This window comes from Hippocampus bargibanti, linkage group LG09 (assembly GCF_051943395.1).
Source record: "Hippocampus bargibanti isolate YZ-2025 linkage group LG09, ASM5194339v1, whole genome shotgun sequence".
Classification (NCBI taxonomy): domain Eukaryota; kingdom Metazoa; phylum Chordata; class Actinopteri; order Syngnathiformes; family Syngnathidae; genus Hippocampus; species Hippocampus bargibanti.
This window is the reverse complement of record NC_142742.1, coordinates 9,196,457-9,211,757: the sequence shown is the minus strand read 5'-3', so window position 1 is coordinate 9,211,757 and position 15,301 is coordinate 9,196,457. Positions and strand designations below refer to the sequence as shown.

General features: G+C 41.0%; 3 protein-coding genes across 4 annotated transcripts in view; 1 reads left to right on the top strand and 2 right to left on the bottom strand.

Moving 5' to 3' along the window:
* Positions 1-370: 370 nt before the first annotated feature.
* Positions 371-2,405, bottom strand: iqcc (IQ motif containing C). The gene is made up of 5 exons (XM_089004615.1): positions 2,298-2,405; positions 1,528-1,671; positions 1,174-1,459; positions 928-1,049; positions 371-645 (listed from the first exon to the last, which is right to left on the bottom strand). The coding sequence occupies exons 1-5, from the start codon at positions 2,337-2,339 to the stop codon at positions 610-612; spliced, it is 630 nt and encodes a 209-aa protein (XP_088860741.1). The 5' UTR covers positions 2,340-2,405; the 3' UTR covers positions 371-609.
* A 199-nt stretch (positions 2,406-2,604) lies between these two features.
* Positions 2,605-15,301, top strand: part of fancm (FA complementation group M) — a 46,323-nt gene continuing 33,626 nt past the window's right edge. For both annotated transcript variants that reach the window (XM_089004606.1, XM_089004605.1), the window contains exons 1-4: positions 2,605-3,351; positions 3,723-3,895; positions 4,267-4,344; positions 4,432-4,590. In XM_089004606.1, the coding sequence (XP_088860732.1) occupies positions 2,670-3,351; positions 3,723-3,895; positions 4,267-4,344; positions 4,432-4,590 (1,092 nt within the window). In that variant the 5' untranslated portion in view covers positions 2,605-2,669. The remainder of the gene's footprint in view (positions 3,352-3,722; positions 3,896-4,266; positions 4,345-4,431; positions 4,591-15,301) is intronic.
* On the bottom strand, positions 6,565-13,958 carry soul3 (heme-binding protein soul3). The gene is made up of 5 exons (XM_089004614.1): positions 13,473-13,958; positions 10,865-10,959; positions 9,437-9,578; positions 9,174-9,357; positions 6,565-8,293 (listed from the first exon to the last, which is right to left on the bottom strand). The coding sequence occupies exons 1-5, from the start codon at positions 13,696-13,698 to the stop codon at positions 8,122-8,124; spliced, it is 819 nt and encodes a 272-aa protein (XP_088860740.1). The 5' UTR covers positions 13,699-13,958; the 3' UTR covers positions 6,565-8,121.

Genomic DNA, 15,301 nt, shown 5'->3' with positions numbered 1-15,301 from the left:
TGTGTTCTACATACTTGGCAATAAAAATGATTCTGATTCTGATAATTGAACGTTTGCCATTTTGTTTGGTGTATTTTTAGGACTCAAAAATTCCATTCCTGTTTTATTGCTTTTTGTTGATGCTTTGTCAGGTCTTTGTTTTTCTGTCAATATATATACAGTAAAGTCTCGTTATATCGATATTCAAGGGAGTCCGAAAAAATATCGATATAACCGGGACTGTCGATATATCCGACCCTGTTTGCATGTAATTTTCTCTGTGCGTGCATAGAAATAGTATCGATATAACCGGGACTATCGATATATCCGATATCGATATAACGAGACTTTACTGTATATATATTTTTTTCTACCGTCCTTTGAATCGACATATGTGAGATCCACTTACTGACTTGTCCATTTTCAGATGGTCTCAAAACAGTAGTATGTGACAACAACATCAGTAATAAAAATGAGGCACCATAAAAGGAAAATATATTTATTCATGTTTTATATTTATAAATACAATCCAAAATGTACAATTCAGGCATTTTTTTTCTTCTTTCGGAATTCACAGAGGCGCTTTGTTGATTGTGTATTGATACACACATTTGCACAGCAAGGTCCACTTCAGTGCATGCTCAGTTTGTCCTTCAGAGACAAGTACTGCAGAGACCGAAATACAAGAACACAATTCAAATCAGAAAGCATCAAAAGAACAGTGGTTCACAAACTTGTACCATCTAAAAAAAGATGAGCTTTCATTCCTGAAAAGTAAATAATCTTATTCGAAGACACTAATGTGGTTGTTTTTTTCCTTCCAGCACTGAATTAATGGTGTGTACATATCCTTTTATTTTATAGAATTGTGGTCTAGATAAACAAAGATATGTCATGTGCAGTTTATAAAATACTAAATTTCCTATCAGTCACAAGGTTAAAATTCACCTTTTTCCTGCTGTCAATGGCCTGTTGCAGCCACAGCAGCTCCATGGTCAGGGCGTCTTTATGGCATCGCAGGGACTTGGGATCAATGGGCCCCTCCTGGACCGAGCGGTGTTCTGGCAGAACTGTCGGAGACAAATTATGTATGCATTGATGTATTCAGATTTTTAAATGTGTCATTTGCGTTGCTTCTACGCAAGGACAAAGTGTGACCTCTTTTGTCATTTCTGCAAATGTCAATGGATTTACCTTGAAGAGGAAGGCTGTCCATGCTACTCCAGATTGAGGTGGAGTCCATTGTGCTCTCCAGAACTTCATCAGAGCTCAACTTTTGAACGGTCTCAAGAATGTGGGTGCTTTGTGAACAGCCCCTAGTTTTATGTTTAACTCCCAGGATGTCCCCCTGCACTTCTGTGGTCTGTAGACGATGACTTTCTCCTCTAACTACTGACAATAGAGCTGCATCTTCCACGTCTGGGTTCCGTGAGAAGGTGGTGGCATCTGATCCTGGATCTATCATGCGAAGGGGGCCATCCTGGTTTTAAAAAAAGACATGAAGAAGGCGCAAATATATCAATTTTTATTACAGGTACAGAGACTTACCATGTCTGTGAAATTGGGGATGGGAATGATGGAATCCCTCCACCCCAAGTGGGCCGAAGTGCCATCTATCTCTTTCACGATCTCCTCAAAATCCGACCGTGCATGATGTAACTCTGCCCTCACCAAAAGGCCGCGTGCACGTGCCTGAGTAGATCACATGCAATACAGACAGTACTCTGGAATGTGAATTTAGTTCATTTGATTAACTTGTGTCATGAATCATTTATATATATATATTTATATATATTTATTATATATATATAAATTAATGGTAATGCAAGTAATCTGATGCACCCTAGCTAACCTGTCTTGAAAAACTCACATTAGGGCACTCGTATCTCATGGCACAGGTGTTTCTTGTTTTAAGGTTTAAAATCAAGTTAGTCCTAAACCGTGAACCATTAACTAGCACTCAATGGTACATTTTATTTGTAAAAGTTATTTTAGAGGTAAAATAAACACATGCACGGGCATATATCTTAGTTCCTAAATGTGCATGAAAAAATATAGTATTCTGTATAGAACAAATACTTTAAAAACGCGTTCAAGGGTGTTAAATGGTGAAAGCTATATGCGAGGTATTGTTTTAGCAAGAAGAGGCACTAAATCGACCATAAGCAGATACAACGCAGATGCTAACAACAGCTAGCATCATTCTCGATTTGCCACATCCGATATACATAACCCCACGCCAAAAAAGTGCTACGATCGTAAAGAACATTTACCGCTTCACACTATGCAAGTAAATAAATTAGCAAAGAGGTTATTACCTGAAAAAGAACGAGTGTGTTCTCCCAGTCAGCACCGGGCATCACTATAGTAACGTGATTGACTAGAGAGCAGCTGGAGCTTGGTGTTTACTTCCGATGTCAAGTTTCAAAAATAAACGACTTTGTCAAACATATCTTAATGCTAACGCCAAATTTGTGTTACTTTTATAAAATAATTTTGATGAAAGTCAACAATAAAGCCGGTGAACTGAAAGGCGTCTAACAGCAAAACTAGACTTGCTGAGCCGGAGTGCGCTAATATTTTGAAAAACGTGACCCGGAAATTAGCAATTGTTTGCATCCTTACTGAGCTATGGCTTGCTCACCGTCCAACCCCAACAAAAAGTTTTATTTCCGACATAACTCAAGAAAATGAGCGGTTCTTCGAACCAAAGGACTTTATTTCAGACTTGGGGTTCGTCTGCACCTCCACCTAACGTTGTTCGGCCTTCAAAACGAGGGGAAAAAGTCGGTGGACCGCGCAAAGACGGTCAAAGTGGCACACTATCGAGACTTTCTCCAAATCCTCTATGGACTGAGCTCGGCTCTTTAAATTCAACATACGCTCCGAAAGAGAGACCACACACAATAGAAACTCCCGAATTATCTCTTTATGGTGATGATAATGAAGATGACGACCTCATGGTGGTCGCTGTCAATGAAGCTGAGGAGAAGCTACAACATGATGCGGGCAGCTTACTCCAACAGGAAAGGCCCCTGTCTCCCACTCCATCAGTTGGACAGATCACCTATCCAGACTTCCCTGGTTTTGACAGCTCCTCCTCGGCAGTGTGGATTTATCCCACGAACTACCCGATTAGGGAGTACCAACTCAACATATCGAAGGCCGCTTTGTTCCAAAACACCCTTGTGTGCCTTCCCACAGGTTTGGGAAAGACATTCATCGCCGCGGTTGTGATGTACAACTTCTATCGTTGGTATCCAACCGGGAAGATCGTGTTCATGGCTCCCACCAAGCCACTTGTGGCGCAGCAAATTGAAGCTTGCTACAATATAATGGGCATTCCACAGGGGCACATGGCAGAGCTAACCGGTACAGTAATTCGTCTCCCATTATATTTTCACTATTCCAAGATTCAAGTTTAGAATCGATATCCACATTTTTGGGGCGTGAAAAAAAAATACATTTCTTCACAGGTTACTGCTATTTCTGAAATAGCCTTTATGATATCACAAGATGACAAATCGGATTTGGTGTCAAGGAAATGATGATGAAGCAATGCATCTCGACGGAGTAGTTTCGGGCCACTTGACATATTTAAAGGGGAAATGAATTCACAGAATCATTGCGTGTCAAACCCACTTGCTCTAGGCATTTTTAAGATATCACAATAGCCCTCTGATCCCCATAGAAAATGGAGTCATCAACATTTTTTATATTGCCCACTGTCTGTATTTCTGCAGGCAGCACAGCAGCTAACCGGAGGCAAGAAGTTTGGCGGGCCAAGCGCTTGTTCTTCCTCACACCTCAGGTGATGATGAACGACCTGTCCAGAAACACATGCCCAGCCCTGCAGGTCAAATGTGTGGTGATTGACGAGGCCCACAAGGCGCTAGGCAACCACGCCTACTGTCAGGTAAGCATGGCATCAGACATGACACTTAACTCATTTGCTGCCAGACGTGCAGAATTGCGTCCACGCCAATGTCCATTGATCTCTAAAAAGAATGTGTGGTTGTTGTTGTCTTGATTTCCGCCTTAGCGAGTCACTTGCATGATTACTGGAAATGTTGTCAAACATTGAACACACAATTTTCATAACGTCCTTCTTTTTATATAACTTTCAGTTAGGGTCATGGGTTGGTACTTAGCTAAGCTAACTTGGGCGAGAGGTGCGATAGATCATGAAATGGTTGCTAGCAAATCACCATGCGCATGTAAACAAACCAAGAAACTGTGACTGTAGGGGATAAACATTTTAATTTGTCCTGTTTTTTTCATGACCAGGTGATAAGACAGATAATCACTCAGACTCTACAGTTCCGCGTGTTAGCCCTGAGCGCCACCCCAGGGGGAGACACAACGGTAAGAGGCTTTAATCCTTTTCTTTCTGCAGCCCACCGCAAAACACATCATGATAACCCCTCACCCTCCATGTTCATTCCCGTGCAGTCGGTGCAGTCCGTAATCTCCAATCTACTCATCTCTCACATTGAGCTACGCTCAGAGGATAGCCCAGACATCCTGGCCCACTCGCACCAGCGTAGCGTAGAGAAGATGGTGGTGCCGCTAGGGGAGGAGTTGGCTGCCCAGCGGGCTCGCTACCTGCAGGTGTGTGACTCACTATACAGACGCTCCCCACTTTACGAACGAGATACGTTCCGAGCGGTCGTTCATAAGGTGAATTTGTTCGTAAATTGCTTCAGTGCTATACTTTGTATGGAATGTATGTTTAAGTCAAACACTGAACGGGGTAGTATAAACACAGACACTCTTAACAGCTGTAAAATAAATTCACATCTACTGGAGTATGATGACATATCCTTGGGTCTTCAGTAAGCCATTACTGAAGCTGCTGGCACGTAATTACTGAAAGAACATCCATTACTTTTTGCTATGCATCGCGTCCTCCTGGAGCATCAACTGGGAAGAGGGATATCCGCCCCGCCCACATACTCTACGCAGCCAATCGTAAGTGAGTTTGGCGGATTGGGGCCTGAACTTGTTGGCAACAGTTCAGCATTGCTCTCACGAATTTGCCGCTGATTGGTCAGCCTTGGTGTCGGTCGCGTAAACATCCAGCCCTTCTTCTTTTCCTTTCGGCTTGTCCTGAAACCTACAATGTGTCTGTGTGTGTGCGTGAAGCGCAGTACGCAGCCAATCGCAAGCGAGCTCGGCTGGAAAAAGGGGCGCAATACAAAGTCTAACTTACAGCATCTCTGTCCAAATTTTTCGACATAGCTGCAAAAATGTTCGTATGTACCGTTTTTCGTAACTTTGGCAAGTTGGGGGGTGTCTGTACAAAACGTGTAGCCTCTATTTTGGTGTTTCACTGCCCCGTAGTGGTCACTTTGTGCATAGTCAATAAATCAGTCCCGTCAGAAACACAAACACTTTTTACCATCGGTCCACGTGTTTGAAAACCGCTGTCACATTATGCAGTGTGCTAATCGTAGTACACCGCCTGAATACACAAAAACAAAACAATCATACTGACGAAGAAATGAAGGCTTTAATGTTTTTAATTGCACATAGAAGTTGAATAGTTTTTTTCATGCATTCTATATCATCCCTCTTTTTTTTCTCACGAATCTGGCTCTTGCATTGCGTTGACAGGTTTGGTGGCATTCTTGCGTTTAATTATACACGCCGATTGATTCTCTCAGTAGTTGTCTCTTCATACGCTTATCATATATCACATTTGAGTCCACTTTGACGAGAAGCCGTTGTGTGCGCTGTATGGCTGAGTTGGGTGTGGCCTGGCCACCTTTTGTTGGAAACATTTGATCCCATTAAAAGGGAAGGATTTGCCTTGAGGGACATTCCAGAGTGGGTAAACATGACTTAGTGCTGCGTTTGGGGATTGTTCTCTTATACAATTCTGAATGCATTCGATTCGGAGTTTTCATTTAAATAATTGTATCTTACAGTCATGTAAGCTATATTATCAATATTGTGGCCGGTAGGTGTTTATTATTTGACCGCCATCCTCTTTTGTTTTATTTTTTATTCTTTTAAAGTGTACACATTTTCGCTTTCAGTCATTTTTGACTATTTTTCAAATATGCAAAGATGCTACAAGATGGTGCTAAACCTCGGGCTAATTTGAAAGAAGTAATTGGTGTCGAGGAGGAAGGCTATATTGCAATTGATGCATTTTGACCGCATGCTTACGATCATTTTGTATTTAAATAATAATCGGTAAGCTAAAACAATGGAGAACAAGGCTCTCCGGTTTTTAAACTTAGAAGCAAAGAGACCCATTCGTGAAAAGAGATAGGGAACGCCACAGCAAAGTGGGGACTACTGCAGCATCTACAGCAAATGCACAGCAACCGGTAAATTTACCGTGCGTTTATTTTTGACATTACCAACCGTATATCCTAAAGTTACAATGCAGCCAATCTGCTCAACCAGCTACCATCAGTGGTTCATGCCACAGTTGTACGATTACATCCAACTTTGCAAAGGATAAACGACCGATATTAAGTTAAGCTATGCTCATTCAATTTCATTCTTTCTATGACCTACCGGTAGTTAAAAGTGAAATACATAAAATAAAAATAAAAAAAGGGAAATGAAACAGATTGTTGTCATTTTTATAAGACAGGAAAAGAAGCCCATGTTTATTTAAAACCACATTAGTGAACTGTTGTTGCACTTTTATGTTCACAGTACAGCACAAATTAATGCACAAAACCGGGTTAGATGGAGGACATTGATTCGCTGTGGCGACCCCTGAAGGGAAAAGCCGAAAGGAAAAGAAGACGACAGCACAGATTAAGCCTTTCAACTAAAATAAGCAAATATTAAACAAAAAGTGGGTTCATGTTCCCATATAATCAAGCTCAAAAACGAGAGACTCTCATTGTGTGTATCATGGCTTTGAAACACCTCAACTCACAGTCATGGTACGTAAGAAAAAATACCTATGTATTTATATATATATGTATGTATATATGTATTTGTTTATTGCCACCTGGGCAAAGCAAATGTAATTTTCTCTTATAATTTGTGACAAAACGAAATTAGCATTTGTAGACTCATATTGAATCTTTTAAACAAATACAACCTTTCAGAACACCTGACAGATTGGTAAAAATAAACTGAGAATAGAGAGAATATATAAGCACGACTTAGTTTTCACCATACAGATATTTGAGCAACACTTTGTAAGGACACCTAACAGCAAATGTATCAACTCTTCTCAAGAGAACCATTGTCTTTAAATGGTACTTATATTTATTCACCGTTAAGATAGAACATCATAAATAAACAGTTTCAACTGTAACATTTCACTTTCCTGATGGTTCTCGGTCTAAGAAAGGGATCTCAGTGGCGCATCTGTTTGCAACTTTTCTATTCGTTAGCATGGGTGGTGTTGTTGTCGCCATATACAGTGGTAAGTACGTACACATTAACACAAAGAAGAGCGTACAGCGTTTTGCGGGAAAATATATTTATAATAGACGATTCCCAGGTGGAGGAACCACGAGGAGTGCTTTGAGTTGTTTGCAACGGATCTAAGTGCGTTTGATTGTCATCCAGCAATAGTTCGGTTTGACCATACACACGTACGCGCACACACATACACACGTTCACGTATTTCTCAATTTGAGTCAAGTTTCATTAAGGTAGTTAATTATTGGCATCCGTTGTTGCCCACTACAGAAACTATCTCAGCCGCCTCACGCTACCGACTCACCACGTTAACACTTGAATGGTCCAAGCTATATAGAAAGAAAGGGTTTAGTGAGTACCCACTACAGAAACTTTGTGGGAACCTATTGATTGAATCACCTCGTAAAACCATTTAACCTGCAGCAACCTCAACATTTGAACGATAAAACAAGTGCATCAACACTGACAGTTTTGACATCACGAGTCGGCAAGATCAAATGCGATAACAATAAGCGGACAATAAAAAAATGCACCATGATTCCGCGGCACGTCCAATACAGAGGATAATTTAGCAGCTTTATCACAGCAATCCCGAGGGTTAGACTATGGCTTGGACAATGTTGCAACTATGAGCTGTGGATTGGGCAGAGGTGGTGTAATATAAGATGAGTCTTTCTTTGTGAGGCTGAAAGGGAACCGAGGTGGGTTCACCGGTGAAATGCCTCATTTGGCTGTACCCCGTCAACGGCGCTCCATGAACCAGATCTCATTCTGGCGCTGGCTGTGCGCCGGGTTGGTGTAGCCGGCCACGATGAATGAGTCGTTGACGCACATGCCAGGTGACTCGAGCAGCTCAGCCATGGCGTTGATCTGATCCATGATGGTAAACTCGTTTGTGGGGCCAGTGAAGGGCCTGCGGTGAGATTAAGGGGTATGAGCTTGTTGCAATAATGCACCCATACACAAAAGTTAATCAAGTGCAAATGCATCCATCATATTAAGCCGTCATCGTTAGTTTGCTAACCTGAGTTTGTAACATAAAAGTGTACAGATGCTCCCCAAGTTACGAACGACATACGTTCCGAATGGTTGTTTGTAAGGTGAATTAGTTCGTAAGTTGCTTCAGTGCTATATTTTGAAAGGAATGTATGTTTAAGGCTTATTTCAGTATGTTTAAGGTTTATATAATTGTTATTGGTTTGAACTGAAAAATAACATTTAATAAAATATATGCTATATAAAGATATGTCCACGTACAACTGGAGATAAGACTACATATGTTACTACAAAAATGTTTGTATGTACCGTTGTTCGTAACTCGAATGTTCGTAAGTAGGAGAACGTCTGTACTTGAATTTGCTGACATCCATGTCACTCACCAGACCAACTCCCTCCTTTTAAAGCCATACACACTCAATCAAATATTCCAGTGTTTTACATTGGGATGTGCAAATATTTCTGAGAATTGCAAGAAGCAAACGTAGTATCTCAATGGTGTGTATTCAAAATCTTGGAAATATGTAATTAAGCTCCTATTGATTAATATTCGCAAATTATCGGTCTGAGTCTTAATCACACAAAAACAATTCAACACATTGCTCGTAAAACTTTAAATTTGCCATTATGCGGATGCAGCCTTGACAACCTTGATTGAAATTAAAATCCCGAATTTTGGAAAATTCAAATTCAAGAATTGGTCAGGATTTTGCCGATATCATTTTAGCTTAAAATGCCTCTAACAGTAAGTAGATTTTTATGGCTGTTGACACCATTGCACTCCTTTCTTTGCTGACCTTGTGTACACAATAGCTGCGGGCCAGATCTCGATGATGATGTCACGGTCAAGAGGTTGAGGGGGCTGCGCCTGGTGGTTGGTGGGCAGGTAGTACGCCACAGTCACTTCCTGGGCGATGGTCGAATGGTTCTCGTCCGTGCGCACCACAGTCACAATGGGCAGTGACATGCCCAGGTAGTCGCCTACACGAGAAGGAATATATGATGTCACCTTGTCGCTGAGTGAAACTGAACTTTTTGCTCAACTTGTGTTGAAACTCACCTAAGGAGTTCTGCTGGCAGATGTATCTCATTATCTTCATGAATCCGTAGCAGATGCTCTGTTCGTACGTCTCCTCGCGCATGGTTATGCAGGCCCAGTGGCCCTTTTCATAATGGCGCTTCTCAAATAGCAGCTCCCCGCACTACAAAAAGGTACATGGACAGAAAAACTGGTATCAAGTCGCCGAGCAAAAATCAGTGGATAATTGACAGCCGTTATAATTGCATTGGGAAAAAAATACTGTATTTTCCGGTGTATAGGGCGCATCCGAAAGCCTTCATTTTCTTAAAAAGTTGACCCTGTGCCTTATACACAGGTGCCTCACCCGCAGAAAAAATATCCTGTGACTGTAAAATGTCCTTGAGAGTTTTGAAAGGCGCTAATAAATGAAATGTATTATTATCATTATTATTATTATTGCATGTGCAGTAATATTGAGCCACAACAGGTCTGGCAGCTACTGTCAGCAGCCACGACTCCATTTCCCCTCCCTGTAGAAGTGGTGTGTAACCCCAGCCTCTACTGTAGCGCCGTATAATGTGGTGTGCCTTATATTTGGAAACTTTTATGTATTTACATATTATATTTGGAAAGCTTTTTTTCGTTCATAGTGCTCCTTATGGTCCAGTGCACCTTATTTATGGAAAATGTTTGAAAATACACCATTTGTTGGGAGTGCGCCTTACACACCGGAAAATACTGTATATGTTTTTTGTTTACTTTTACTTTAGTATTAGGTTGAGTTTTCTTTCCGGATATGGAGTATTCATGGACTTCTGGATGCATACATTAACATTAATCCAGGCAGCTATTGTGTAATTCTTGACAAAGACGGCAAGAAAGGACATTTCCACTATAGTTATCGTTAGTTTTATAAATCTAAGGTGTCAATTTAGTTCAGTGTGACGTATACACCGGAAAATACGATATATGATTATTTTTTAAATTTTTGTTTAGATCCACAAATTTCATGACAGTCCGGTGTGCTGCACAGCTGTGCGTTAACACGACGACATGGAAATGACTCATTTTGGTAAAAGGGCAAAAATGGCACTAGTGGATTTATGAGATTATCTTTGGACAGCGAACAGGTGTCTGATTAAAAACCCTGTTCCCCCTCATCTTTCTCTGATTGCTGCCCTATGAATAGAACGATAACCCCATGTCTGTCCTTTGTAGAAATGCCACTCTCCCGCCAAGTTTCAATGGACTAATTCACTCAAGTTAAACCAATTAGCCAACTTTATTTATATGGCCCTCCTGAGGGGGTTTAACTGGCTCACTGTACTGGGAACAAGACCCTTTTGAATAAGATAACCTCGTACAGTCGACAAAATTATTGTAGCAACAAATATCTTTATAAAAACATATTTTGAAAATATTGTTCCAAAAATAAGTTGGGGAAAATACAAAAAGTCAGTTTCATACCTTTTCTTTCCGTGACAGGAGGGTAAAAGGAATGGGTTCTCTGTTACTGCGTCCGTTGTTATTGGAGGTTAGCTGTTGAATGGGTTCGGACATTTCTGTAATAGAAAAATGAACATAGTGGAATACATGGGTTGGTTAAAAAAATCCTATTATTGCACGCTTACTAGCAAACAAATTAGAGATGACTACACGCGTTACAATTTGGTGAAGTTTGTTGTTTGTATGATTAAACAAACCAGCGATGCGGGTTGGGACTTCGATTTCCACGGTTTGGATGTTTTTGGTATGTGTTTTGTGCCGAGGTTTGTTTGGTGGCATTGCTTGTGTGTCCTTGGGTTAAGTATGAAATGCCCCAAATTTGGGAGAAGATTGCTTGATTGACATATTAGCGTGATGATGTTGTTGAAGTTAGGATCAAGCATTGTGTCTCTTTATCTATTTTTTTCTGGATGGGGTTTGTCACACTCTGTCTTGTCTGAAAGTGGTGACAAAACGCCAATGTTAAATGCGAGAGCCAAGGCTCTGCTTACTCCCACCGTGACATGGGAAGAATGACGGGAGGAGGATGCGTATCTATATTGTTGATGAGAAAGGGGCGTTTTGAAAGTAGCTAATTATATCCTGATGTCTTTCTCCAAAATGAATTGATATAATTTAAAATGCAAATTACTCTCTATTTCTTGACCCCACACCTCCAAAAAAATATATATGAAGAGAACTTTAGAGTGAAAAATGGCCAATCATGATCCTTTCAGGTCAATGATTGACTGGCTGGTGTTATTGAAACCCCAACCCCTGACTATTTTTCTTCCTTAGTTTCAAAAGTGGTGTTAAAAAGGTCCTACACTCAAAACCTCCCAAGCTTCTAATGAGGAAAACAACCTAAGTTCACATGGCGTGTAGTTAAGTACTGGCATGAGAAGGCTTCCAGATAGGCACAGCGCTGTGCCAAGGCATTACATGGCGTGATTTTTATTAGAGGTGACGCAGAGAACTAATTAATGCTGTCCGATGCCAGCTATAGACCACTATTGACGCACAACAACCCGGTCGGTGCTTTGATGGACTTTGCTAGATTCTTATCAATCGTTAAAAGCTAGTCTGGTTCGCCGGTTGACCTTGTAACTAATAACTCAACGGTGATTAAAGAACTCCATCACCTGGAATTGAAACAGTCAAGGCTTTCACACCGACTCAATCAAATCAATATGATGGGAGCATAAATAGGTCACATGGATCCATGGTGTTGGGGTCACCGATCAATTAAAGTGAGAGGACTAACATTTTTTGCATGTGTTGATCGGGATAAATCAATGTCTATCTAACTCGGTCGTCCGTTCTCAGTGAGCAGAAAAGCCATATAATCTGTTGCTATGGCAGCACCTCAGTCTAGGTGCAGTCAATAATCACAACACATGCTTGTCATTGTCATCCTTGCCGAAAACGGAACTGCTCAGAAGGCAGCGTAAAAGCTGCTTTAGATTTAAAAAGTTCAATGCATGTGTAAGATCATCAGGAGGTCTGCATGGCAGACGTCTTCCCTCTGAAATACTGTAAATCTCAGGAAAGGACGCTTCGCTTGTGTACTCTGCACTGTATCTGTGGAACTTGGCAGCAGCAGCAACTACAACAGGCCAGCACACGGGCTAGGTAGATAATCTCTCTCCGAGGCAGAAAGCGCCAGCAAGCCATTTTGTGCTAAATCCTCAATTAGTACCGTGCTTGGAGGGCAGGAGAAGGGAAAGGGAAAGTAGGGAGTAAGGGAAAGGGAATGTAGGGAGTAAGGGAAAGTATGTCATTTTGTTTCTCACTCTGGAACAATCTAGTTAAATGCTAAGTGACAAAAATGTTGGTTTGTGATATTGATTTAATAAGGAGATGTCACAGACATACGCTTTTGTGCTCTATTTATTTGTAATGGTGGGCAGGTCATGACACACTATAGTGAAATCTCATACAATATATGTCTACCATATGCTCAAAAACCAATGGTGTATTTTGACCTTTATTTTGGTCAACCATAAACTGAATTAGTGGATGTTTAAGTTTTGTGTGTGAGTGTGTGTGCGCGTGTGTGTTTTAATGGTGCAATGTTTCGATACCTATGATCTCGAACATAACTAATAACAGTGTGTTGTTGATTAGATAAGACTTCGATTTTGGCAGCTTGCCTCTCTCTACTCTTAAAGGTCAATGTAGTGATTTTATTCGACAATAACATAATAATAAAAATAAAAAGAATAAAACTAACCTAAGCAACTATTTATCATTATATTAACCCATGATCCCAACGCGTTAGTAAGCAGTATCTCATTTCACTCCGTAATAACGCGTTAATGGGCAAATGTGTAAAAAAAAAAATCGCCATTTAAGACCACGTCATAACGCATAACGATAAACCTGGAGAATGAGACTAGGTTAAGTTTAATTAAACAAACGACCAAGTTGAGTCGTAGCAGTTGAACTTCACCGACAAAAACACGTCGTCACTTGTTTCGACCCGTGTGCTTTGAGAACGCACAAAGCTACAACTAAGCTAATCGTGTCACAACGTTCCTTTTTGCGCCCAAACTTCTCAATAAAGCAAGTTTACTTTTAAATAAATTACCCTTTGCAACTTCCACTTGGTGTCCTCTGGCTACGTCTTGCCAGTAGTGCAGCAGTCGGTCGCCGTCTTCTTCCTCGTCCTCCAGGCTGCCATTGCCGGAGTCGGACAGTTGGTCTTCGGAGAAAGACTCTAAGTCCTCCAGGGTGATCATTCCCCCACCGCCGTCGCTGGGGCCGCTGCCACCTCCACTACCTCCGCCGTTCATTTGACAGCCACCGCGGTCCATTTTTTTGCGGTAATTACAAAAAACGCGTGTTGTCGTTTCTGGGAAAAAAAGATACGATCGGATGAGGTTATACTAAAACCCCAATTTTTACCCCGGCTTTATTGACTTCGCGGCAGCGAGTGTCATGTGATGAGGCTCACGGCCAGTCGTGGGTCAACAAATCGTACTCGAAGCAACTGTCCACATCGCATGTAGCCATTATTATGGAAAAAAAAAAAAAAAAAACAGTCACAACGACATAAAAGCCCGCCGTTAACGTATGCTTAATGTTCGCTAATAAATAAGCCAACGGGGAGCGCCGCCTTCGTTTTGTTGCGCTCAAAAGGGAAGGGGCGGGGGAGACGGGTAAGGCGATGTTTATAGGAGAAGGGGCATACCACGTGACTCATCGGGCCTTTTCCACTCCCTCATCTTCGAACTGCTTGTTTTGAGACGATAAATTGTGCACTGCATATTTCCATGAGTGTCAATTATATGCAGATTTTCACTATTCATCGACCTGGTTACAGTGTCCCACGAATAGCTTATCTTATAAAGGTTAATTTGACTTCTAAACATTTAAATGCACATGTGGCACAACGTGTTGTTCCGAGAGGCAAAACAATAAAACAATATTGTGTATGTGTGTGTGAGTGTGTCCACGTACAAGAGTTTCAAAGGTCAACTTTTTTTAGAGTTGAGATCAAGACAAGGCCATGACCACAATTACATTTAAAAACATCACATTTTGAAAATTTCCGTTCTGTCTTTAATTTGAATGTTGTTTGAAATACATTTGACAGTCAAAACAGTGTTGTGACACTCTTTAAATCAATGAGATAGTAAATCCTTGTGGATGTATTGCAAAATGAGGAGTAATATAACCAAATTGACTGATTTGATGCAAGGTACATTTAAAGTATAATATCTGATATATGTTTTAAATAAAAACAAGTTCACTGTGCAATCAGAACCTCACTCCATAAATATTAATCATAGAAATCAAAATTAGATTCGCTGGTGTAACTTTCTGTAAAATGAACATAATCTACCTATCTGTTTTCTATTGAGATGCTGGCTGAAGTCCAACGTTTCACTCAGTTGAAGACTGCAAAATGTGCACATTGTAGAGGATTTTGCATCTTGTCATTGTTGCTGTAAAAGCTTAATTTAATTAATGTCTTAAGATATGGCTGTCCTCACACAGTTTTGTATTTTAGTCTTTCACCTTTTACTCCGGTCTGGCAGGGGGTGGTTGTTGACATAATAATAATAATAATAATAATAATAATAATAATAATAATAATAATAATAATAATAATTATAATTATAATATCTCATCTCATTTTCCGTACTGCTTATTCCTCATTAGGGTCGCGGGGGGTGCTGGAGCCTATCTCAGCTGTCTTCGGGCACGAGGCGGGGGACACCCTGAATTGGTTGCCAGCCAATCGCAGGGCACACAAAGACATACAACAGTCACTCTCACACTCACACCTAGGGACAATTTGGAGTGGTCAATCTGCCTGCCATGCATGTTTTTGGAGTGTGGGAGGAAACCGGAGGACCCGGAGAAAACCAACGCGGGTCCGGGGAGAACATGCAAACTCCACACAGGGAGGCC

What these genes read in the sequence shown, in the direction of transcription:
- iqcc (XM_089004615.1), bottom strand. Translation starts at nt 2,339, where the DNA reads ATGCCCGGTGCTGACTGGGAGAACACACTCGTTCTTTTTCAG. An exon ending in ACACACTCGTTCTTTTTCAG is followed by an intron (nt 1,672 to 2,297) that starts GTAATAACCTCT and finishes TGATCTACTCAG; the next exon opens with GCACGTGCACGCGGCCTTTT. An exon ending in CCATTGACAGCAGGAAAAAG is followed by an intron (nt 646 to 927) that starts GTGAATTTTAAC and finishes CGGTCTCTGCAG; the next exon opens with TACTTGTCTCTGAAGGACAA.
- soul3 (XM_089004614.1), bottom strand. Translation starts at nt 13,698, where the DNA reads ATGGACCGCGGTGGCTGTCAAATGAACGGCGGAGGTAGTGGAGGTGGC. An exon ending in CCAAGTGGAAGTTGCAAAGG is followed by an intron (nt 10,960 to 13,472) that starts GTAATTTATTTA and finishes TTTCTATTACAG; the next exon opens with AAATGTCCGAACCCATTCAA. An exon ending in CTGCCAGCAGAACTCCTTAG is followed by an intron (nt 9,358 to 9,436) that starts GTGAGTTTCAAC and finishes CTTCTCGTGTAG; the next exon opens with GCGACTACCTGGGCATGTCA.